The sequence below is a fragment of the Pleurodeles waltl genome, chromosome 12 (assembly GCF_031143425.1).
Source record: "Pleurodeles waltl isolate 20211129_DDA chromosome 12, aPleWal1.hap1.20221129, whole genome shotgun sequence".
In the NCBI taxonomy this organism is placed as follows: Eukaryota; Metazoa; Chordata; class Amphibia; order Caudata; family Salamandridae; genus Pleurodeles; species Pleurodeles waltl.
The window spans coordinates 688,831,737-688,851,182 of NC_090451.1; the positions used below are offsets into that span (position 1 = coordinate 688,831,737).

General features: G+C 47.3%; 1 protein-coding gene across 1 annotated transcript in view; it reads right to left on the minus strand.

Moving 5' to 3' along the window:
• Window positions 1–19,446, minus strand: part of LOC138267803 (monocarboxylate transporter 13-like) — an 85,098-nt gene that overhangs the window by 9,709 nt on the left and 55,943 nt on the right. The window contains exon 3 of the mRNA XM_069217012.1: window positions 17,131–17,916. Coding sequence (XP_069073113.1) covers window positions 17,131–17,916 — 786 coding nt within the window. The remainder of the gene's footprint in view (window positions 1–17,130; window positions 17,917–19,446) is intronic.

Below are 19,446 nucleotides of genomic sequence, written 5' to 3' on the forward strand. Positions count from 1 at the left end.
TTATAAGGATTTTGGCTGTTACTTTACTCACATTTTCAATCTTAACCTCTGCATGTTTCACTGTACAGGGCGATAATTGCATGAAGCAGTTTGCTCAGGAGATCCCCGGCTGCCAGTTTTGTCCAGAGGCATCCCGATGCACTCTATCAAAGGCAGCTTTGAGATCTACAAAGCAGGTGAATAGACAACTTTTTTGATGTGTAACTTTTTCTGTTAATATACTTAGCACTGATAAGTTTGTGATTATCCCTATACCTGCTCTGAAAGCTGTTTGATTTTTTGGAATTAGTTTCTTCTCGTCAGCCGAAGCTTGAAGATCTTCAAGTTGACATGAGGCATACAGTTTGGCCTCAACGTCAGTCAGTGTGATTCATCTATATTTTAAAAGTGAAAGCTGGCTGCCATTTTGTATTTGGGGTGGAAGATGCTCCCTTTCCATGATGGGGGATCTTATTAGTACTGTAAACCTGAATGAACAATTTTGTGACATATTCAGCTCAGAATTCTGTGTCATATTTAAAGAGAGCGTTTGGAATGCCATTTGGGCCTGGCTTCCCATCTGCTTCAACATTTTTTCCAAACGTTAGTCATCAATAAGGTGTGCGTCATTATTTTTAAATGGTGCTGTCCATGAATTGGGTTGGTCAGCTATTTGCTTTTTCAAATATTGCAGCTCCTTCGTATACAAGCTCTCCCCTGTCCACCCACTCATTAAAGGGCCCTCTGCCATCTTGGGGTGAACCACTTGTTTAATGGGAGATTGAATGGGTAGCTTCCTTGTTGGGTCTAGACAGTTGTGAAGCTTTGCCTCTGCACCTAGCCCTTTACATTCTCTACTTGAGTGTGTACCATTGCCATTATCTGCTCTCAATCTTCACTAAGCCATTTTAGCCCTTTTCTATTGTAACCTTCCAGAAGTCATCTTAATCCTTTTGTTTTGGGCAGTTTCGTGGCTCAATTTTTTAATGTCTGTGAAAGTGGTCGCTTTCAGGTTGGGGCTGATTTGAAAAGACTTGACCAATGTCTGCTGATGAATGTGTAGTCTATGATTGAGCACGTCCTGCCATTAACGTAGGTTATAGATGCAGGCTTATCCTACTTTACCACTCCATTGAGAAGTTTTTAGATCTTTAATTTCTAGCCTCTGTCGCAAGTTTATATCTGAAACTTGTTGAGAGAATTTTTATATTTTTCTGACTGAGGATAGGGCACTGCCAGGCTTTGGTATGAATTTGGAATTAAAGTCCCCTCTGACCAAAAATAGATAGACCATAAAGTGTGTGTTCGGGTGTAAATTGTGCAATGGTTTTATTAAATTTACCAAGGTAGTGCTCCTTTCGGGTTTCTTAGATGTGCTTGGGTGGATGTAAACATTTAAAAGGAGTAGTGCTTTTTCAGCGTTTATTATTATTTTAGTTGCTTGCAGCCACTCTACTCCTAAATCGATTTTTTATTGTGTCCAGCTGTATTCTGTTGACCTGAGCATGGAAAGACCACCCTTAGGATGACCAAAACATGATGTCCTTAGTGATAAAGTATGATGTTCTGTTCAGTCTATTACAGGGGTTGGGTTCAGATTCCATACTTCTTGCAGAAAAACGACATCCAACTTCAAAAGGAAATTCATTATATCGGTGTCATAGTGCATCTTACCCAAACCATGTACATTCCATGAGCATATGTTGATGAAGTTTTGCTTTGGAAAGACTTTCTGGTCATCAGGGCCAAGCAGGATCTAACGCTTGGAGAGACTTATTGGTCATCATGGCCAGGCAGGATCGAAGGCTTTGGAGAGACTTTCTGGTCATCAGGGCCAGGCAGGATCTAAGGCTTTTAAGTAGCCAGATCTATTCTTGTGTTTTCTCACTGGTACTTAGGATTTGCCCCTTTCTTTGTTGATCTCTGTTTATTTATTTTACAATAATTAGATTTAGCATGTTAGTAGATGGAACTTTGGGACCCAAGACTCCCATTAAGATCATGGGTCTCATTGTGACATTGGCGGTCTTTTCAGAAGACCGCCATGGTAATGGCCGCGAACAGACAGCCGCGCAGGTGGCAATCCACCCGCCAGATAAAAACTCACAGACACAAACCTGCCAGAAAGCACCCAAAACAGCAATGCCGCCAGACCTAACGATGGTGAAAAACAGTCGGTCTCACCACCCTCCCCTCCACGCCTGCAACACACCGCTCTCCAAATAATGACCCACGAATCACCACAGCAGTCACTCAGTGGCGGTTACCCATTGGCGGTGCGGACCGCTGCAGTCGATTTGGCCACTCCACACCATCAGAAGCCAACATTGGCCAGATTGAGAAACCCACACCTGACACATATACACACACTGTACACACCCATCAACAGCACTACAAAACACAACCCCACACAACCCACAAGTCTTTGCAAACGCGAAAACCTAGCTACACGTTGCCAGCCCAAACATTTACAGAACTGCACACACAAACCACAACCACGTATACACCTGTCACGCATCACACACCACACCATTCCTTAACACCTAACACACAACAACACTGGACACAATCACTACTCCACAGCATCCTACATCCACACACACCCTGCATCCCAACAAAACATTCCACCCTCTGCATAACACACACACTACACACACTACACAATAGGCATGTCCCCTAAAAAGAACCCCTGTTTCACTGACGAGGAGTTTTGGGTCATGGTAGACGAAATCGTAAGGGTTGAGTCACAGGTGTTCTGTGCACAGGTCAAGCATATATCCATTGCCAAGAAGATGGAGCTATGGCGAAAGATCGTGGACAAGGTGAACTCTGTGGGAACCTATCCACGCATAAGGGACGACATAAGAAAGAGGTGGAACAACCTAGGGGAGACCGTGCGTGCAATGGCATCCAGGCACCACATTGCCATCATGAAGACTGGCGGTGAACCCCACCCTTCCTCCTCCCCCACAGTTGACAACATGGGAGGAAAAAGTCTTGGCTACCCTGCATCCAGAGGACCTCACTGGAGAGCTGGACACTGGTAAGTCACCATTACTGCCCAACCACCTACACCTGCATGCCACGTCACCCCATCACCCTGACTCCCTTCACCCCCCTCCATCCCAAACACAGAACCACCCCCATAACCACCCTCAACTGTGTACCCCTGCATGTCCTACTCACTGCAAGCACACCCCTCCAAGCTCAGCATGCACACACATCAGTAATGCATGGGCAGCATGTAGCACTACCAATCCCATAATCCATCACCATACAAAAAAGGTTGGATGAACAACACCCATCCCATAAGGAAAGTCAAAAATGCTGAATATGTAACTGACAATAATTGTAACAAATCACATACATGTCCACAGGTACCCCAGCCAATGTCAGAGGCCAGCATGTGCCACGTTAACCCAGTCCTCCCCCAGAAGTAGGCTCCAGTGATGACAGCAACTCTGGATGTCTGGATCTGGATGATCTCCCTGGCCCATCCAGGGACCACTGGACAGTCGAACACCACAGCCAACACCCAGTCCACCACTGGGCACCCCACATTGGACTCCAGTGCCACAGCAGCCACCCAACATCCCCAAACCTCTGTCCCCAGGACACGTCAATCAACAGTGTGCCCACCTGAACAAGGACCTGAGTCATCACCACCCAGGCAAGATGATGAAGGTCCTGGATTCAGTGGGAGTGGGCACACAGTTCAGGGGACACAGGCACAGGGGGCCAGGGCCAGTGGGAGGATAGATGAGTGCCAAGGGGTGGCCCAACACAGTGAACCGACTGCCCAGGAGGCCCTCACACATGTCCTGGGAGCATACCAGAAATCCCAGGACAGGATGGGCCAGGTACTTACCATCTTGCAGGAGAACCAGAGGCTGCAGGGGGAACACCACCAGAAGGTCATGCAGCAGTTGCAGGCCTTAAATACCAACATGGCCACCATTGCAAGGGTGCTGAGTGACATGACTACCATCATGCGTGAGTACACAATTCACCAGCAGTCCCCTTCCACTGGCCAGTATACTGAACAGCCCTCCACATCTGCTGCAGTTGGTGGACAGGAGGACCTGCCACAGGACTCACAGGCCACCAGCACCCCTCCCTCTACAGCAGAAAAACCACCCCACAAATGTTCCCTGCGACCCAGACAGCCACCAGAGACTGTAGCCAAGACCAACACCACTGCCAGGAAGTACGCCCCTCCTAAATGTCTCCCTTGTGTGCCACTGAGACACCTTGTTGACTTTGGACTGCCATTGCTCCTTTCCATATGGCCCCATGGATACTGGGCCTGTGCTACAAACCAACTGGGCCACTACACTGAAGATTTCATCCACCATCACCCCTCCCTATTACACTATCCCTTTTTTGTCAATTCAATAAACACACTTAAACACTACTGAAGGTTTGTGCTTTAATTACAACAATATGCGATGTCTTGACCTGTATTATCCTGTGCATATGTAACGTAAAGTGTGAATCCATCCAATGGACAGTCAGTTTGGGGTACAGAAAACTAGTTTGAGAGCATGCCACAAGTCACCATCCACCAAACTGTGTGAAAGTGGTCTGTAAGCATCACAAGAGTTCACAGTAGTGACCACACCAACATCTGAAGAAAGGGAAACCATTAGTGACATTCAAATGAGAAGTAAAGAAAGTAGAGCAACATGAGCCCCTGTTACCTAACAGCCTACATTCAGCTGATCACTTCAACTCAGAAATCTGCACAGCAATTGACTCCAAACACCATACGTGAGGAGAAACAACTCATTTCAGGCCCTCACACAAGATACCACAGCATTAGCTATGCCATGTTGTCAATATGTGAATCCCTCCTCTGGACCACCTAGTCTGGGTCACACTGTCAGGGACAATGAAGTGACAGAGCGTTGTGTAAGCACATTGCAACTCACATAACATTCCCAGCAATAAATGCTAAGTACTGTAGGGAATGAGGATACAGTTTGCAGTGGGCATGTACTTGAAGATGCTAAACTACTGATACATTGTGTGGGCTGATCACTATCACTATAACACTGGCACGACTGACCACAGATGGAAAAGTGTCAGGTCAAAAAATGCACACATTTGTGCTTGGCACAACACAGCAGCCACACAGCACAATATTGTAATGGAAGTATGAACAGAAGTACAGTCTTACCTGAGTATCATTGGAAGTACTGCTTTATCAGTTCTGTCCTGTTTTCCATATCCTCTTCCTCACCATCCTCATCACTGTCTTCAGTGTCCCCTGCTGCCACAGGTGCATTGTCTCCCCCTTCCTCCTGCAGGAATGCCACATGGCTTTTGAGGGCCAAATTGTGCAGCATGCATCAGACCACCACTATCTGACAGACCTTCCCAAGGTCGTAGAGTAAGGATCCACCAGAAATATGGAGGCATCTGAACCTGGCATTCAGTAGCCCAAAAGTCCTTTCGATTACTCTTCAGTTGCGACCATGTGCTTTGTTGTAATGATCCTCTGGCCCTGTCCTCGCTTTCCTCACTGGTTTCAACAGCCAGGATAGGTTTGGGTAGCCAGAGTCACCTGGAAGTAGTGAGAGACACACATTACTCATGTACAATATCACAGAGGAACACTCTAGGTGGCATACAGTGACATACATTGTGTGAAACTTCAAGCTCACCTATGAGCCACTCTCACTCTCTGTAGTTGTGACATCATCTGTGGGATGCTGCTGTTCCTCAATACATAGGCATCATGCACAGATCCTGGAAACGTGGCAGTAATGTTGGAAATTGTACTGATCAGCAAGGCACACCATCTGGACATTTATTGAATGGTAATTCTTCCTATTTCTGTAGACCTGCTCATTTGTCCTGGGAGGGACCAAGGCAATATGGGTCCCGTCAGTGGCCCCAATCACATGTGGTATGTGTCCCATTGTGTAGAATGCAGCCTTCTCAGTGGGCAAATCGTCACTGTGGGGGAATGAGATATAGCTGCTCATGTGTTTCAGCAAGGTAGCCAAAACTCTACTCAGCACATTTGAAAACATTGGCTGTGACATACCTGCAGCCAAGCCCACAGTCATCTGGAAAGAACCACTGGCCAGAGAGTGGAGCACTGACAGCACCTGTACTGCAAGGGTTATCGCTGCAGTACTACGAATAGCAGGAATGTGATCTGGCTCCAAATGTTGACACAGTTCAGTGATTGTGGCCCTGTCCAGACAATAGGTGAGTATAATGTGGCGTTCCTCCAGTGTAGCCAAGTCGACTAGGGGTCTGTACACGGGTGCTTTCTTCCTCCTCCTCCTCCGCAGTGGTTAGTATCTAATGAAACCAAAACATCAGAAGTGTGTGACAACAGGAAGGATGGACACACAACATCACTGTACACGAGGAGTCTCATCCAATTCACGCAACCAATGATTGTAATTTGCACCGGTGTCCTCTACATGCAAACGGTCTACAACCAAACCAAAGTATGTAGCAGATTGGATTTACCTTGGTGTGTACCATCGGTACCTATGACACACATTAAATTGATCGCCATCAGTACCTGCATGCAGGGACAAGTGGAAGTGGCCTCACTCCGCCGGCGTTTAGTGTCATGGCGGAGGGCGGTCTGCCCCACTGTGCAACTCTTCCTTGGTTAACATGGAAGTCTGTGGAGCATAGGGGCCAATGATGATCACCGCAGGTGGTGACGGTGTTCACCGGCGCGGACATGACCGCCATTTTCTGTATCCCACTTCACTTGATTCCTGACTCTCACCATAACAACATCTCCACTGCGTGTGCTGCTGTGTCCTGTGTCTGGAACCCACAATGGCCCATCCTACAGGGGATAGGGTCCCAACCTTCACATCTGAAGAACTTGAGAAGCTTGTGGATGGGGTCCTACCCTTGTATGGACAGTTGTATGGGCCTCCAGATCAACAGATGAGCACCTTTTGGGTACTTTGAATGCGACATGGCTGTATGTAGATGTATGGGTGTGCAGGCAGTGTGTCATTAAGGGAGTGTATTTATGCTGCGTGCAATGTTTACGCAGAGTTACGAGTTATGTGTAAGTTTGATGTGGGAGCTATGCAAGCCATTGCTGTAACAGAACGTAGTGTGGCGTTCATGTTGTCCTTCTGTCTGTGTTACCTATGCAGGTCAGGGCCCATCAGAAGAAAGGGTTATGGCGCGCCAAGGATATGCGGACCATGGGGGTACATATCTGGCAGAGCACCCACTGCAGAAAGAGGTGGGAGGACCTGCGACACTGGACCCGGAAGACCGCGGAGGCCCAGCTGGGGATGTCCTCCCAATGAGGGAGGTGTGCCCATCGGATCTTGACCCCCCCCAATGGCCCGCATGCTGGTGGTGGCCAATCCGGAGTTGGATGGGTGCTTGAAGACAGCACAGCAGCCACAAGGGGGTAAGTACACACTGTGTGGAATTCTTTCCTGGTGCCTGCCATAGTGTTTGGTTGCAAGGTTATAGTCCCAATATGCCCGTGTAGCTAATCTTGTAGAGACCCACTTGGCAATGGTGAGTGGTATGTACATTTGGTATTGGCAATTAGCTGATATTCCATCTTCATTGGAGACCTACATCCTGACTCACCGGTGTTGTTGTGATGCTCTGATGTCCACTGCCTAGGTGGTGTGACCCGGCAATTGCACGTTGTGCAGTCACTTGGTCGGAATAGTGTAGCTGTGCCTTTGTCAACAAGCAGACATGGCTTAGTGAGTCCCAGTAGGTGTGCAGATGGTAGTGTCTGAGTTCATTTCTGCTTTTGTTCCCAGGCAATGGTTTGGTATTGTGGTTGTTACTGCACAGTGTTAGTTCCAAGGAGTCATTGTGACGTGTATACCATATGTGCTGTTATTGCTGTAATTGACCCTGTGCTCCCTTTTTTTCTTTTTCTTCTCCTGTCCTTGTGTGCATTAGCATCATCTGGAGAAGGAGCAGGGGCACCTGCGAGTGGGGGAGCTGCAGCCCACGGGACCCAGGAGGCAGTGTCAACCGACGCCGATGTGACCAGTGGGTTGGAGGGCGAGGGGAGCACCACGGGGGAGACAGGAGCTACAAATGTCACAGATACCTCCTCCAATGGAAGTTCCTTGGTGGTGGCGGACCCCTCTGGGGCCACACCAGCTCCTTCATCTTCCGCCGCCCACGGTACTAGCACCACCCTTCCAGTAGCTCCCCACACAGTTGCCCGTGGCTGTTCACCCAGGAGGATGGGTGTCTCCTTCGTCGCAGGCATCTCAGCCCCTGCCCCAGTCAGCCCTGCTGCCCTCACTGAGGAGGCTATTGACCACCTTAGATCCATCTCTGTAGGGCAGTCAACCATAGTGAATGCCTTCCAGGGGCTGGCATCCCAGAAGCAGCAATGCAATGACTACCTGGAGGGCATTCACGGTGGCTTGGCTGCCCTAAAGAGTTTGTTTCAGGCTCTGACCTCCTCCTTGATGGCATCCAGGGACCCTGGTTCTTCCATTCCCCCTCCATCTACCTGTTCCCAGTCCCAGAGCCCTCTCCCCCCACCCATCCCAAGCACACAATCAGACCAGCATGCACCCAAGACAACAGACAGGACTTGCAAAGACAAGCACAGGCACCACAGATCACACCACAAGCGTACACATCGCCAACACACAGAAGCACACACAACAGACACTTCTTCCACTGTCTCCCCATCCACCTCCTCCCTCACAGTCACATCAGCACTCACACCTGCAAGCACTGCATCCTCAGTCCCACATCCTGCCACCTGTACAGCATTGCCCACAGTCACCACAACAGCAGACATGCAGACTAGCACCCCATTCACCACATGTGCAGTCACCCCCACCACCATCACAACCACATGCAGCACACCCACCTCACTTGCAGACTCTTGAACACTTGGCTAGCAAACCCTTTGTGGCTCATGTAACTAATGTTGCTTCACGATTTTTTTGTTACGGGTGTGGTACAAATTGTATTGTTGTAAGGCATTGTGGATCAATATATTCCAGTGTTCTTATTTTCCTTAATAATTTTAGCACCACCCTTCAATTTAAATTATTGAATACTCCTCTAGATTTATACTTGGGGATCAGCATATGTTTTACGGCTGATTGTTGCTTATTTTGTTCCTGGATTTGTACTCAAGGTACTTCCGTCTGACGTTTCTCGTGTAATTTTGTTCAGGCCTCTTCATTGGACTCAATGGGGCTGGTTATATCTTGGGCCTTTGCTGGTTGTAAATAGCGATGGTGATGCTCCTTAGAAAGTGGGTAGTTTACCATCACAGCTGTTCTCTCTGGGGTTAAATTTGCATTTGAGCTTGTTATGCTTATTGTAGGTACACTTGGTAACTGGTTTACCACAGACCTGGTTGGCAAGCCCTGACTTGTAGACTATTGTTTTTTTGTTTGCTGCCTATACTGGTGATGCCCTATTGTGATCCGATGTTTTTCAGTCACAGGAGTTACTTCTGATGATGTACTGTTGATAAACGCTTCTGTATTTACATTTGCACTTAATTCTGATGATTTCTTGATCTGGATGACCTGGGTGTTTTTTGAAGTTTTCCATGTACCATGGTGTCCGTGAGGGAGGTTTGGCTTCTTTCTGCATATTTCAGGTCGAGTATAGCATTGCGCAAGCGCTGCTTTTCCAACGTATTGGTATGTATCTGGGCTTTTAAACACACCCACTGTACGCCCTTCACTATCAATCGTTCTTGGGCTTGCCTTTCAAAAATCCTTTGTTAACATTGGTAAATGCTGTCCCGCCTTGGGGCGGTTTTGTTACCACCTTTTACACCGACCCTGTTATATGGATAATTGCACGTTTGACGATAACTTTGACTGCGAGCAAACTTCTTTTTCAGTTTGTGTCTCTCCTTCACGTTCACGCTCATGGCAGCCGTGGCACTTTGAAAATGGCTTGCTTATGTCAACTGTTTTACTTTTCATTTTCAGTTTGTGTGGCAAGAAAAGTCCTGTTAGGAATTTGCAACACTACTAGCTCTAACTCGAGCAAATGCGAAACCCATTGCATTGCAAATGCTTGTTCTTTGTCTGGCTGTCATCAATCAATCAATCAAACAAAAAACAATATAGAGCGCGCTACTCACCCGTGAGGGTCTCAAGGTGCTGGGGGGTGGGGGGGATCAGAAAAGGAGGGGTAGGGAGGGTCACTGTTCGAAAAGCCATGTCTTGAGGCTCTTTCTGAAGAGCAGGAGGTCTTTGGTTTTGCCAAGGTAGGTGGGGAGGGAGTTCCAGATTTTGGAGGCGAGGTAGGAGAAGGACCTGCCTCCTGTGGTGGTGCGTTGGATGCGGGGGACTGTGGCTAGGGCGAGGTCGGCTGATCGGAGGTTGCGGTTGGGAGTGTGGAAGTTCACTCTTTCGTTGAGGTAGGTTGGGCCGGTGTTGTGGAGGGATTTGTGAGCGTGGATGAGGATCTTGAATGTGATTCTCTTGTCTATGGGGAGCCAGTGAAGGGATTTGAGGTGTGGTGAGATATGTTCGTGGCGGGGGAGTGGCTGTGTGTCCATATCTTGTAATATTCAGGAACCATATTATTACCAGATATTGACACACAGCCAGACAAAGGGGACTCATGGACCTCTCTTTTAAATAAAAATGGATGCAATTTCAACAGAAATTAGGCATTAGACCGATAAACAAGATACTCAAATACATCTCCTCATCAGGCTTGCGTTCCCAGTGCAGGCATTGATAAACAAATTACAAGCATTGAACTGCCTTATACCCAGGGCTCCAGTGAACCGTCATCTTCAGCATGCTCCATACCTATGAATGCTATTTCTGGACAGACTACAGTAATTATCAAACATTTTGAAAGGCAACCAGCAGGAAGTCAAAACATTATCAAAATATCCCCTGAAAATCTTTGTGAACTAGAAGTGGAACCAAAAGAACCAATGGGTCAACAGAGGGCAAAGGCCCCAAAATCAAATCAAGCAAAACAACAAATCATAAATATATTATAGCACTCAGGTACAAATACAGAGGAAAGCAACATGAGGCAAACAGGGGACCAGCTAGAAAGGATAAACCAGTAGTGACAGAGGAAGAGTCCAATAGCGAAATTTGAACTTTAACGACAAGGGAACGAACAAGACAGAGAAAAACTTGGAATAAACTCAAAGCCAAAAATCAAGAACGAGAAGTATATCACATTTTCATGCAAAATAGGTCAGCAGCTCCAGTTGCATTTGCTTGTGCTTGTTGGTGGTCCTCTTGACCACTGGCCTGTCTGTAATCCGGTGACCGATAAGGAACAGCTCCTGGGTGACTTCAGGGACTCCTCTGCAGCTCCTGTGCACTGCAGCTGGACTTCATCCATCACTGTTGACCCAGATCTTTACCCACAGAAGGGTGGGCTTTGCCTCCTGCCCCATATAGAAACTCCTGTGTAGACTGGGCTCCGTCCCCTTCTTTTTCAGGTCCTCTTCATCCGGAATCTACTTTTGGGCTCCAACCGCCTGGGCCTGCTTTTGCAATATTCCATTTACAAGTTTCCTTGTTAGACTATGGGACGACCAGGTAACTTATCTCTCCTCTCCTGGTCACGGGGGAACTTCTAGATACTTACCTCTTGGGGTTCCACTCTCTCCCAGCCCTTGGCTAACAACTCCTCATCCTCTTGGGAGGGACCCATTCTCGCACTGCACTTTTTTAGTATATGGTTTGGCCCCTCTATAGGGCCCTTGCTATTTTATGCTATTTCCCAATACTTACCTGTGTATATTTTGTGTGTACTTACCTGCAGAAGGGGGTTTGCCTATAGTAATCTAGTTTGGTGTTCATGTAATAAAGTACCTTTATTTTTGCAACACTGTGTGGTTCCTTTCATGCGTGATAAGTTACTGTGTGACTACTGTGGTACTGCAAGTGCTTCACACTTTTCCTAGATACGTCTACAGCTACTACTAGAGAGCAATGGCTATCTAGACACCATAACTCTATCTAATAAGGGTTGCCTGGACCCAGTATAAGGTAACACCATAGGTCTCCACCACACATTGGATCAGCCTCCTACATTAGTGGTGCAGTGGTGGGATAAGACACTTGCAGTTGCTTTACCACTCTGTCACCAGTGACTTTCCACAGCAAAGGTCACTACTAGTCCTTAGGACACACTACACTTGGTAGTAGGGATTGCAAGACTCCTAGTTTGGGTAGGTTGGGGGCCTAGCATAGTCCTTTCTCTAAACTCTTTAGAAAGTCTAGAATCTTAGAGTAGGTAGGTGCACTCATGCTACTCTAGGTAACATGCCTTCAGCAGCAGACACACCTCAGGCCCCAAACTCTCAGTATGAGGGCCTCACCTTCCAGGAACTGAGGGAGCTATTTGCCTCTAGGAAGCTGGAGACAGGGAGAATCCCAACAAAACTCTACTCCTGGGATTGCTCATCTAGACACTGTAACGCTATCTAATAAGGTTTGCCTGGACTCAGTATAAGGTGTAACACCATGGGTGTCCACCACACACTGGGCACCCTCCTACAACACTGCCTTGCATTAATCCAGATATACTATGCAATGCAGAGCCACACAAGGTGGTTCTGCATGGTATAATATTTTGATTTAAGGGCTTGCTTTGCCTTATGTCTTCATGCATGATTCAAGGGCAATGAAAGCCATTGATAAATCTGGGCCTGATTTGGTATCTGTAAACAACATTGGTCACATTGTTATAACCTAGGTTTCTGGTTGACAGTATAAGGTGTAACACCATGGGTGTCCACCACAGACTGGGCCTGCCTCCTACAACGCCTTCCTCATGCAGAGTAACGCAATGCAGCAACTTGCACTGCCTTGCATTAATCCAGATTTACTATGCTATGCAGAGCCACACAAGCTGGCTCTTCATGGCATATTATTTTGACTTAAGGGCTTGCTTTGCCTTGTGTCTTCTTGCATGATTCAAGGGCAATGAAAGCCCTTGATACACCTGGACCTGATTTGGTATCTGTAAACTACCTTGGTCATATTGTTATAAACTGGGTTTCTGGTTGACAGATCTATGCACCCTGATCAAATAGGAACCACAGTCCTAGTCAGGGTTATTGTCAGGCAAACCGTAAACTAACCTGTGCTCACCCTTTGATAGCTTGGCACATGGCAACCAGGCTTAACTTAGAGGCACTGTGTAAAGTATTTGTGCACCACTGTAAAAAGTAAAACTGTGAAAACACCACACAAAAAGATACCACACCTGGTTAGAAAAATAGAACCTATTTGTAAAAAGCAAGACCATAACAACACAATCCAATAATTAGAAAGTGAGACATGAAATTTGAAAGAATACACTGTAAAATAGGGCTGAGAAGCAATAAGAGCCAATCTGGGATATCTGGCCATGCCGGACCGGGACAAAGTCAAAAGTTCAGGCCGACCACGATGGAGAGTGGGCTGACTACAGGAACCCTATTGGGCCTTCTGAACAAAAGTACCTTAAATCCTGGTGGCAAAAGCATTGTGTCGGTGCCAAACGGCGCTGTTGAGGAGATGCATCAAGTTTCACCACGCAGTCAAGGAAATACACCGATATTCCCCACGCAGTGATGGCGATGCATCGGCGCCGAGATGCAGTGGAGTTCAGGTGCTGGTTCCGTCAAAGTCAAGGCGATACATCAAGTCTGATGAGGGCAGGGGCTGCGATGCGGAAGAGCAGCGTCATAAGGAGGGCACCAGGTCAACACAGCCAGGAAGCAGTTCTTCCAGGGCAGCAGTCCAGCAGAGTGGCAGTTCTTGTAGCAGCACAGCAGTCCTTCTACTGGCACGATATCCCAAGGTACAGAAGTATACTGAGTTGGTGGTGTTGAGGGTTCAGTACTTATACTGGCTCCACACTCACTACAGTGTGTTATGTAGTTCTCTGCATGGGGAGAGAACATGGCATATTCAGCTGAAGTGAGGCTGTGGCCAGCTCCTCCCTCCCATCCTGCCAGGATAGCCCATCAAGGCCCATCAAATAACACCTAAGCTCCCATGTGTGTGGCTGTTTAGGGGGAAATACTCAAAGCCCAGTTGTCACCCACCCCTGACAAGTGATCAGAGACAGACAGCATGCATCAAATGGCTAAAGTAAGAAAATTACAGCTTTCTAAATTGCAATTTCAGAATTGCAATTTAGAATTCAACTTCACTATTAGTTGTGATTTTAAATTGTGATTCCAGAGATGCCAAATTCGAAATGTGTATCTCTTCCGAATTGTAGAATCCTCTTCCAGAGGATTGACTTTGCTGTTGAGGCTGTCGTCGACGAGGATGCTGGAACCTTGCACCAAAGAAGAAGCTGCAGTATTGGTTTCTGAAGGCGATGCGCCGGTCCTGTCCGTGAAACAGTGGTGATGTGCTGTTTTTTCCCAGACAACAGGGGATGTGTTGGTTCTGATGGAGCAAAGCATCATAGGCCCAATTCCAAGGGCCCAGAACTAGAGTGGCACCTCTTGGCGGAGCTGAGTCACAGATGACTGAGTCCAGGTGTAGCAGCAGGTTGGTTGAAAGTCTTTTATGTCCCTGAGACTTCAGATCAGGTGATCAGTCAGCTCGTACTTGGAGTCACTTTGGATTCTGGGTTGGAGGGATGCAGGTCCATTCCATGCGCAGGATGAAACCCTTTACAAAACTAAAAAACATGTAGTCGATGGTTGGCCTTAAAAACAAGCTTTGGAAAATAACCTCCAACAGTACTGGAGGAGAAGGATGAATTATAGTTGGAAGGGGGGAAGATGCTGACAGGTAGCAAATAGTAGCCCATTTTCTTTAAGGAACAAGCACATGAAGGTCACTTAGGGAGAAACCTTACTAAAAGTAGGGTAAGGTCTTTGTATTGGTGTTCAGGATCAGACTCTATGGTTAAATGCAAGGTGAGGGATTGTATTAGGTGTGCCAAGAGTGTCAAGGTCAAGTAGATTCATAAAACCCCTCTTTCACCAGTAGAAGTATCATCCAAGCCATGGGCTAAATTAACTCTGGTTATTATAGATCAGTATGGAGGAATATTCATTCTAGTGTTGAGAGATTAACATTACAGATGCTCAGTGACCAAAATTGTGAACCACCACTAAAACGTCCTTATTGATTTTCTGAGGGAGTTATTCATGGACAACAGTGTACTAGAATTTCTTAACTTGGATAATGTACATCGAACATCACAGGAGATGCTAAAACGTTGGGATTAACTGAAGATCAAAACACTATAGTGCGACTCTATTGCCCCAGGATGAACAGGAAAAGTGGAAATGGTAAATTTCTATGGTGAAGGAATGCTTCCAGTTGGCCAGGAAGGAAGGTATCCTGGGCAAGGAAACTCTACAGAATGTAATGGTGGCTTACAGTATGACACTCAGTTCTGTCAAGGGATTTCTCAATTTGTGGCCATCAAAAGAAGACCTGGCACAAAAAATGTCCCCTTAGTGGTCCACAGTGGAATTGGGGGGGACTGCCAATAGGGAAAACATAGTGCCAAAAGTATGACGGTACCAAGAAAAGTATGAGGAAAGTGTAGCAAAGATCGCACAATGAAAGAATACTCCTGGAGAGCTGGACATTGGATCCACATATTAAAACCAGAGCTCAAATAGGCTAACATGACCAATTTTTCAGACGTTCACAAAGTTGTAAGAGTTGGCAAGAATGTGATTGTGCTGGAGAATGGCCAGCATTAGAGTATTGACCGGTTATTCATATCCAGTCTTTATGATCCTATTTCGTCAAGGTAAAGGGACATCTTATAAAGATGAAACATGATAGAGTACTGCATGCTCCTATATAGGTCAAGGATGGCAACCAAAAAAATCCCACCTGCTTAAAGAACTACCAAATGAGCAATCTTACTTGAATAATTTCAAGACAAAGGCCCTCATTATGATCCGCCGAGATCCGCTCTGGCGGTCAATAGGTGACCGCCAGCGCGACTACGCGCCGGCCGTATAATGCTTTCCCTGCTGGGCCGGCGGGCGGAAACAGTGTTTCTGCCCGCCAGCCCAGTGGGGAAAAGGCCCGTAACATTGACAGCGGCTCCAAATGGAGCCGCCGCCAATGTTGGTGTGCGGCGGGTGCAGCTGCACCCGTCGCGCAGATCTGACCTGCGCGATGGGACACTGCACAGGGGCCCCTGCACTGACCATGCAAAGTGCATGGGCAGTGCAGGGGCCCCCAGGGAGCCCCCAAATCGCCCCAAGATACCCATTGCGCCAGCCCTTCCCTGGCGGTGTGAACCGCTGGGAAAAGACTGGCGGAATGGGTTTCACTGCTTGCAGCGCGGCCCTGTGGGATTGGAATACACCGCCCCTGCCAGCATTACCGCTGGCGGCGGCGGTGTATTCCGTTGTGGGGTTTTGGGCGGGTCATTATATGGCGGTCTGGGCTGCCATGCCGGATGGCGGTATTTATCGCCACCGCTGGCATGGCGGCCTAGACCGCCAAGATCATAATGAGGCCCAAAGTATTTTATATGTTACCTCAGTAGGGGAGGGAGGATATGTGCTGTAATCAGTAATCTTTTATACCCTATTTTTCTTCTTCTTTCCCCCTGACACTTTGATTCCCTCCAAGGAATGTTGTTAGAGAGAATGTAGGAGGTCCTCTTGCATGAGGATGGTTAGAGAAACAGTTATAAAGTCTTTTTTTATTTTTTACAGGAGCTGTTAGATATTGGTGGTATTCCTGTATCTTTGAATACACTCTCCGAGAGGATGTGGGATCCTCATGTGGAAGGGGACTCCCTCATCACCATTTGTCATGATCACAGAAGTGGTTGCCCAATGCCAGCCCATGGCATGAAGTTGACAAGAGACCGAAACACAGAAGTTCCCTCAAGCTGCTATGTGTATGTGGACACCAGATCCAGAGTAACGCGTTAGTGTGCAGTGACTATTGTTGCCACTGCAGGTGTGTCAGCGCTACAGCATTGTAGAAACAACCAGCTACAACACTGCATGTGGTATCTCCTTTTCTGTCCATTTCCAGTCACATATTCCTAACCTTGTCCAACTCTAGTACTAATGCATTTGTTGAGTGTGGATCTTTCCCGCTCCCCACCCTTCCCACATCCCTCCAATACTACTCCTATGTCTCGTTCCGCCTCTGCTCAACTCCCCCGCGGCCCTTTGCAATATGTTTTAATTTATTCCAATTCTTTTACCTGAAAATGGGGGACCCAACAGTGCACCAAAGCCTACGACCATCATGGAGAGCCCCATTGCACTGGTCATCCTCTCAATAGTCACCAGATCGGCCAGCCCAGCAAAAAACACTGTTGTATAGGCACCAGTGGTCAGGCCGTAGATCACCCCAAGGGCCATCATGCCAGGGAAGGTCTTGCCGAGGGGCAGGAGAAGCATAGTGAAACCAGTTGTTGAGCTCCACAGAGCCACGAGTTGCAGTGGCGTAAGAAGCTTGAGGTCCGCAAACCATCCTGATAGGAAGCGAGACCCTGTGTCTGCTAGACCTGTCGCCGACATGAGAAAGGCTGCCTCGTAGCTGCTGAGACCAAAGTTTTTGCCATGTGATACCAGGTGGACGTAAACCACAAACATCCCAGTACAGACTAGCAAATTAGCAGCTTGGAACATCACAAAGCCACGATTCCAGAACAGACTGAGGTCCAGGTCAGAGGTCAACTTGCGCAAGAACAAGGCACACTTAGAATGGTTCTCTGCTTGTGCTTGGCCATGCCGGTGGTCTTGCAGCATGTGGACAGGCCTAAGAAGGGCTCCACAGATGCACAGGTTCAATACTATTGCTGAGATGATAACAAGAGCCCCTCTCCAGCTGTAAATGTCAATGAGAACTTGGAAGAGTGGTGATAAGAGAATGGAGGAGAGGCCGATTCCGGTGAGTACCAAGCCCAGTGCTAGGCCCCTTCGGCGGATGAAGTACTTTGGAATGGTGGCCATGGTTGGTGAATATACCGAAGCCCAACCGAAGCCTGAGTGGGAAGAAAACAAAAATTGTTATGATCTGCCTCAGTCATGACACCCACCTACCACTGGCACCATCCCCTTTCTCAGTGTACTCCTCAGTGTAGCCTGATTAGGCCTCTGAGGAACTTCTTTCACACAGGCGCACACACACAAAGAGAAACACAGACACACAGCTCCCAAGGGATGCCCAATTACAGCTTCCTGTAGAAATAAAAAGGTGCAGGAAATAAACCTTAAGAATCACCTTTACTGTAGTCCCCAGCCGGTGACAGGTCTCCAAACATCCCAGCATATACATTGTGCAAAAATCCAAATAAAGTGGAATGTTGACGGTAAGAAAACCAGGGAAGCACGAGAAGGGGGGGCAAGAGAATGGGGACAAACGGAGGGAAAACACACATGACAGTGCACTAGTAAACAATAGGGGGAAATGTTCAATGAAATATAAATAAAAATATAATTAAAAAACAATTGTTATGTTATGTTCATTTAATTTGATCTCATGCACAAATCACCCCGGGAGAGGTATCTCAGCGCTTGGACAGATTGCAAGCATAAATGTAAAGCTAAGTTAAAACAGCACTGTCTTGAGCAGTTTCCTAAATTTGATATGGTCTGTACACATTTGAATGTGGTATGGCAAAGCATTCCAGTAAGAGAGAGCCAGATAAGAGAAAGACTTTCCTCCAGATCTTGACTGTAGGATACACAGGACGGTAGTAAAGCTTTATCCATGGATCTCAAGTGCCTAACTGAGCAATAGTGTCTGAACTTCTGGTTTAAGTAGCTGGGGCTTTCCCCATTAAAGATTTGTGTGTAAGACAGCAGATTTTGAAGGTTATTTTGTTCCTTACTATAAGGAAATGCCTCCTTGGCATGGTTACTCCCATGCCTTTTTGCCTTTGCTGATGCCAAGTTATGATTTGAAAGTGTGTTGAGGCCTGCTAACCAGGCCCCAGCACCAGTGTTCTTTCCCTAAACTGTACCTTTGTCTCCACAATTGGCACAACCCTGGCACCCAGGTAAGTCCCTTGTAACTGGTACCCCTGGCACCAAGGGCCCTGATGCCAGGGAAGGTCTCTAAGGGCTGCAGCATGTCTTATGCCACCCTGGGGACCCCTCACTCAGCACATACTCACTGCTTGCCAGCTTGTGTGTGCTGGTGGGGAGAAAATGACTAAGTCGACATGACACTCCCCTCAGTGTGCCATGCCAACCTCACACTGCCTATGGCATAGATAAGTCACCCCTCTAGCAGGCCTTACAGCCCTAAGGCAGGGTACACTATACCACAGGTGAGGGCATAGGTGCATGAGCACTATGCCCCTACAGTGTCTAAGCAAAACCTTAGACATTATAAGTGCAGGGTAGCCATAAGAGTATATGGTCTGGGAGTCTGTCAAACACGAACTCCACAGCACCATAATGGCTACACTGAAAACTGTGAAGTTTGGTGTCAAACTTCTCAGCACAATAAATGCACACTGATGCCAGTGTGCACTTTATTGTAAAAATACACCCAGAGGGCATCTTAG